Raw genomic sequence first — 6,368 nt, forward strand, 5'->3', positions numbered from 1 at the left:
ATGAAGGAACGCCAAAGTAACAACATCACTGCATTTATCTTAGTTGGATTCCCAGCACATCCAAAACTACAACCTGTCCTCTTCACCATCTTCCTTATAATATATATTTTAACTGTATCAGAAAACGTGGTCATCATTGTAACCATCAAAATGAATAGTTTACTGCACAAACCAATGTACTATCTATTGTGCAGTCTTTCTGTCTTGGAAATCTGGTATGTCACGGTCACTGTACCCAATCTCCTACATAATATCCTCACTCAAAACAAACAGATCAACTTTTTTGCCTGCATGGCTCAGCTATACATATTCATATCCCTTGCCTGCACGGAATGTGTTCTTCTAGCAGTCATGGCTTTTGATAGGTACGTGGCAATATGTATCCCTCTGCGGTATACAGTCATTATGAATAACACTTGTTGCCTATGTTTGGCCGTTGGATCCTGGGTGCTTGGCTTTTCTATAGCTATGTTTAAAGTCATCTTTATTTTCAGATCCTCCTTCTGTGGTTCTAACATTATAAACCACTTTTTCTGTGATATATCTCCAGTGCTGAATTTGGCGTGTACAGACGTTTCTCTCGCTGAATTGGTGGATTTCATTCTTGCCATGATATTGAGTCTTGTCCCTCTTGCTGTTATTGCGATCACCTATTTATGTATCATAAGGTCAATTCTGAACATTTCTAGACGAAAAAGTGCTGGATGGAAGAAAGCCTTCTCCACGTGTTCCTCACATCTTTTAGTAGTCGCCATATTTTTTACCACGTTGTTTTTTATCTATGCAAGACCGAAAAAGATCAGTCCGTTTGATAGGAATAAATATGTGTCTATTTTTTATTCCATTTTGACTCCACTTTTAAATCCCTTCATCTATTGCCTTAGGAATGGGGAAGTGAAAGAATCTATGAGAAAGACTTTTAGGCTATGTTATTAGTATATATAAGGCTATGTTCACATAACGTCAAAAATAAAGAAAAGGCGTCCGATTTTGATATTTAAAAATAAAACGTCAGTTTTTGCTGCAATTTAACTGACTGCAATGACAATGCATTGAAGGCAATAGGAAGACAGACGTCCAATGCACACAATGTATTAAATAACAGACGTTTTTACCGCGGATGTCAAAATAATGAACATGATCATTATTTTCGGACGTCTTTTGCAGACAGAGGACGTTTTTTATTAGTTGTTCACACACAGTTTTTCTTTTGTCACCGTTCTTTCTCCGTTTTTACTATTAAATTCAATGGACTTTTCTATTAAGCCACACCCAAAGGCAAATTAGTAACCCCAAACTAGAATAATGTGCAAACACCAGTCATTGCACTAAGGAGAGGCCAGACAGCTAAATGACGTCCGTTATTTTAGCCTCAAAATAACGGACGTCTTTTTAAACGGAGCTGAAAAAACATTCTGTGAACAGAGCCCAGGGCCGATTCTAGCTTTTCTGCCGCCTGAGGCGAAAACTGACAAAGCACCCCCCCCCCCCTCAGAGCAATAGTCAGGGAGAGAAGATCCAGGACAGGCACAGTGCAGGGTCGCAGTGTGTATGGGACAGCACTAGAGATAACAGTGTGCTCTGTGCGGTGACCAGATTTTTTAACTGTTTGAGCCACTATGGGCCCCCTGGGAGCTTCAAAACAAACAACAATCTACAACTGCTGACCTCTGACCTCAGGAGCCGGAGAAGAGCCATAAAACGGGCTGCTCTGTTAACTCTTTCAGTACTGCAGAATGTAGAGTATTACTGTGCATCACTTACATTCTGCAATACAGAAAGAGTTAACAGCAGAGCAGAACATAACTTTGATGCCTCTTCTCCTGCTCTTGCACTATGCTGAGGTCAGCTCGGAGTTCGGCAGTGCAGAGAAGACATAATATAGCGTCCCCGCTGCTAACTTTTTCTTTTCTACAGTGTGTAAGTGATGCAGAGTATAATAACTCTGCATTATTGAAAGGGTTAACAGCAGGAGACACTATATCTATGTCTTATGTGATGTGAATACCTGTGAATACGAGGCTTCCAGTGCCTCCTCAGCGCTTCTCATGAGGCAACTGACAGGAAACACGGCTGAGCACTGAGCCGAAACTAGTTGTAGACATGGCAGATACGGGCCTGACAGAGCCTAAAACTGTGTTTGCTATTTAAAACTTTAATGTTTTGTTCAAAGGTGTTAAAAGGGTCTTTGGGTCAATAGCACTTACAGTATATGCCCCAAATATTGACACAGACCTATAGGCCCTGTTCCCACTGAGCAAAACTAGCGGAATTCCGCAGCGGAATTGTCCGCCGCGGAATGCCATTAGCCTCCCGCTCATAATGGGAGTCTATGGGAGGCGCGTGCTCCTGCCCTGTCCGCACTGAAGAATGAACATGGTCAACAACATATTGCAGTCCATGTACAGCATGTGTATATTGACCAATCGTATGCCAGACATTCTTTTGAGTCTTATGATAACCTATATGTATGTTAATTGTATACATCTGGTGGTTTTTATATATTTTGACCCTTGTGTTTGACTTTAAAAACTGATTTATCATTGCATTCCGGCCGCCGGCCGTACTTTACATTGTGTAATCAGCTATTGTTTCTGGAAATAATAGGCATGGTCATTATTTTAACACCTGTTCTTAAGAACGGCAATAAAGCAACGTAGTGTGAACACAGCGGGCAGCATTTCCGCCCCTGCAGAGAAGAATGGATGCTGATTTTATTACAATCAGCGTCCATTCTTTTAAATAAAAACACAGTCTAAAACATAGTCTTAAAGTGAGGTCTACCATTCCGTGTTTTGGGTCCCCGCCATTACAATGACGGCTGGTGGAGCAGTATTCTAAATCAGCTGGACTGGTTGGCCTTTGGGTGTGTCTTTAATTAAAAAGTCCATTGAATTTAAGAGTAAAGACGGTGAAAAGACGGTGAAAAAAGGGTGTAAACAACAACACAAAAGTCAATTTGCAAAAGACGTCCGCAACGTGAGCATTATTTTAACCCCCATGCTAAAAACGTCTATTATTTAATACACTTTGGGGGAGACTTATCAAACCTGGTAAGTTCCAGACTCCACCTTTCATTTTCCAAAGTGTCTGTGAGGAATGAAAAGTGGAATCTGATTGGTTGCTAGGGGCAACTGAGCCACTTTCCCTTTACACCATGTTTGATAAATCTTCCCCTTTGTGCCGTCATTCCATTGACTTTAACGCATTTCCATTGAGGTCAATTAAAGTGCGGCAATAACGGACGTCTTTTTAAAAAGAAAAAGAGGACGTCTTTTATCTTTTTCTTTTTTTTTTTTTACTTAATGTGAATGTAGCCTAAAAAACATGTGGGAACATAGCCTATGGCTTATGCAATTTAGCTCATATTTTGTTAACAGAAGTAAGTAGTTTGTCAACTATTCTACTATTCTAATATGTATTATGCCACATATTTTCATACATTTGAATAGCCCGCATTTTAGCACTAGGTGCTAAAAAATAAAATGTGGTGTATTACATTAAATTCTATAATAAAATTCATATTGATGGCTCCTTTACCATGATGGCACATTCAGGTCCTGAACAGGTCTTGAACTGCTGCCAGATGACCTGTATAGGAAATAACTCAAAATGTATCTGCTGTCATGACTGTAATTGATACCTGCTACTGCAGTTTTTGTGCCAAAACCAGAAGAGGATCCAACAAAAAAGAAAAGTCCTCCCTTAAAAAAACAACAACAAAAAAAAACCTTTTCAGCCTAAAGGAATTATTATTCATACAATATAGATTTTTCCTTCTTCTTCTTCTTCTTCTTTTTTTTAATAAAACTTAATTCTTAAAATTATTTTTAGATACACTCTTTAAAAATGTTTTCTCTCACAAGACATATTTTTTTAAATGGACATTTTTAAATGTTATTATATTTTCATCTAAATTAACAGGGGATGTAATATAAAGCATGTCTGCAATGTAAATTTATATATATATTTTTTTAGTTATCATGTTTTAACCCTTTGATGACCAGGACAATTTTTGTTTTTGCGCTTTCTTTTTTTGCGCTTTCTTTTCTTTGCATTTTCTCGCCTACAGACCCACATGAGCCCTTACTTCTTGCAACATCAATTTTGCAATGACAGACTTAATTTATCCATAAAACAAGCAAAACTGTAAAAACATTATTTGCGCTGTGAAATCTTTGTTATCTTTGTTCCTCAAGTCAGTATAAATAAAATGATAAAAAGTATAACTTTTATTTTATTTGATGGCATTAAAAAAATTAAAACCTTTTTTTTAAATTGTATGTTATTACATTTTTTTCTGGATTTGATGTGACCAAAAATCAGCAGTTTTGCGCTTTGGCATTTTTTTGCACTTACACCATTTACCGTGAAAAAACAGGAATGTCATAATTTAATAGTTTGGGTGATTACAAATGCGGTGATACCAAATATGTTTTCTTTATTAATTTTTTTTTATAAAATGGTAAAAGCAGGTTGATTTAAGTTTTTATTATGGGATGGGAATTTTTATTGATGAAAAAAGTTTGCTTTTTTTTTTTAAACAGTAATTTGTAGCCCCCTCTGGCAGACTTCTATAATAACTCCATTGATCTCTTAGAGATATGTACTGCAATCTCTCATAGTACATGTCTACTACATTGATTAATGAGATCAGTGCTCGATTACAATGGGCTACTGAAGCCCATTGTAATCAAGCACAGAGCCCAGGCAGAAGCAGGGATTGCTTCTCTCTTATCGCATTCACGCGAGTGTGTGGGTGTTTTTATCCTGCCATTAGACCATCAGAAATGGGGATTAAAAGTAATTAGACTTTTGTCAATTCTTTTAGCGGAGAGTGGCACAGAGCGGTGGAAAGCGAGACATCACATTGGGACAGTGAGGCAGGCGGGATTCTGAGCGTGGTACGGGCTCTGTGCGGGATTCCACTTGTTTTTTTCAGTGTGAACGGGCCCTATCTGCAACCCTCTGATATGTATCCTTCAGCCAACTGCAAATCTACTGAATCAAGTTTAACCCCTTAAGGACGGAGCCACTTTTCGTTTTTTCGTTTTAGTTTTTTCTTCCTTGTGTTTAAAAGGGCCATAGCACTTGCATTTTTCCACCTAGAGACCCACATGAGCCCTTATTTTTTGTATTACTAATTGTACTTTGCAATGACATGCTGTATTTTTGCATAAAAAACACTGAGAAACCAGCAAAAAATTCAATGTGTGGTGAAATTGAAAAAAAAAAAAAAAAAAACTCATTTTTTTATTTAGGGGTTTTTGTTTTTACGCCATTCACCCTGGGGTAAAACTGACTTGTTATACATGTTCCTCAAGTTGTTACGATTAAAACGATATATAACATGTATAACTTTTATTGTATCTGATGGCCTGTAAAAAATTCAAACCATTGTTAACAAATATATGTTCCTTAAAATCGCTCTATTCCCAGGCTTATAGCGCTTTTATACCTTGGTCTATGGGGCTGTGTCAGGTGTCAATTTTTGCGCCATGATGTTTACTTTCTATTGGTACCTTGATTGCGCATATGCGACTTTTTGATCGCTTTTTATTACATTTTTTTCTGGATTTGATGCGACCAAAAATGCGCAATTGTGCACTTTGGGATTTTTTTGCGCTTACGCCGTTTACCGTGCAAGATCAGGAATGCGATTAATTAATAGTTCGGGCGATTATGCACACAGCGATACCAAGCATGTTTATTTATTTATTTTTATTTATAACATGGGGAAAGGGGGGTGATTCAAACTTTTATTAGGGGAGGAGGCTTTTTATTAACAACAACGCTTTTTTTTTTTTTTTTTTTTACACATATACTAGAAGCCCCCTAGGGGACTTCTAGTATATGCACTCTGAACTCTAAATGATCTATGTTGTATATAGTTATACAGCATAGATCGAAAAAAAACCCCAAGTGCAGCCAAAAAAAACCAAGTGCCAAGTCGGGGTCAGTGCCATCTTGGAGCGGACCCCGGCAGGTAAAAGACACGGAGACGTTGTCCCGGAGGAGCGATCTCCCCACTGTACCACCACCGATCGGCTGCAGTAAGTAATCGGAGGCAGCTGTCAACTTTGATAATGGGTTTTTCTTCCTTTTGCATTTGCTAATTTTTCAAATATATTGTATACTGTAGGTTAGTTGCATTTAAAATGGCTTTCCTGGAGTTTTATTACACCCTATTAATTATTAACAATTTCTCTGATTTCCATGAAATTTGGCTTAAAAAAACCAAACATTACAGTACATTGGTTGGTTTGGTAGGTTGCTTACAGTCACTTTGCATGTCAACCCATAAACACTGGTGGTCAATGAAACCAAAATTGTCTTCCACCTTACCTTTAGACACCTTATGCCCAGGG

At 37.9% G+C, this 6,368-nt stretch overlaps 1 protein-coding gene across 1 annotated transcript; it reads left to right on the top strand.

The window, feature by feature from the left end:
- LOC138786437 (olfactory receptor 6B1-like) lies at positions 1-936 on the top strand. The gene has a single exon (XM_069963425.1). It carries the CDS (start codon positions 1-3, stop codon positions 934-936), a length of 936 nt encoding a protein of 311 aa, XP_069819526.1.
- Positions 937-6,368: the final 5,432 nt, after the last annotated feature.

Source organism: Dendropsophus ebraccatus, chromosome 3, assembly GCF_027789765.1.
Source record: "Dendropsophus ebraccatus isolate aDenEbr1 chromosome 3, aDenEbr1.pat, whole genome shotgun sequence".
Lineage (NCBI taxonomy): Eukaryota > Metazoa > Chordata > Amphibia > Anura > Hylidae > Dendropsophus > Dendropsophus ebraccatus.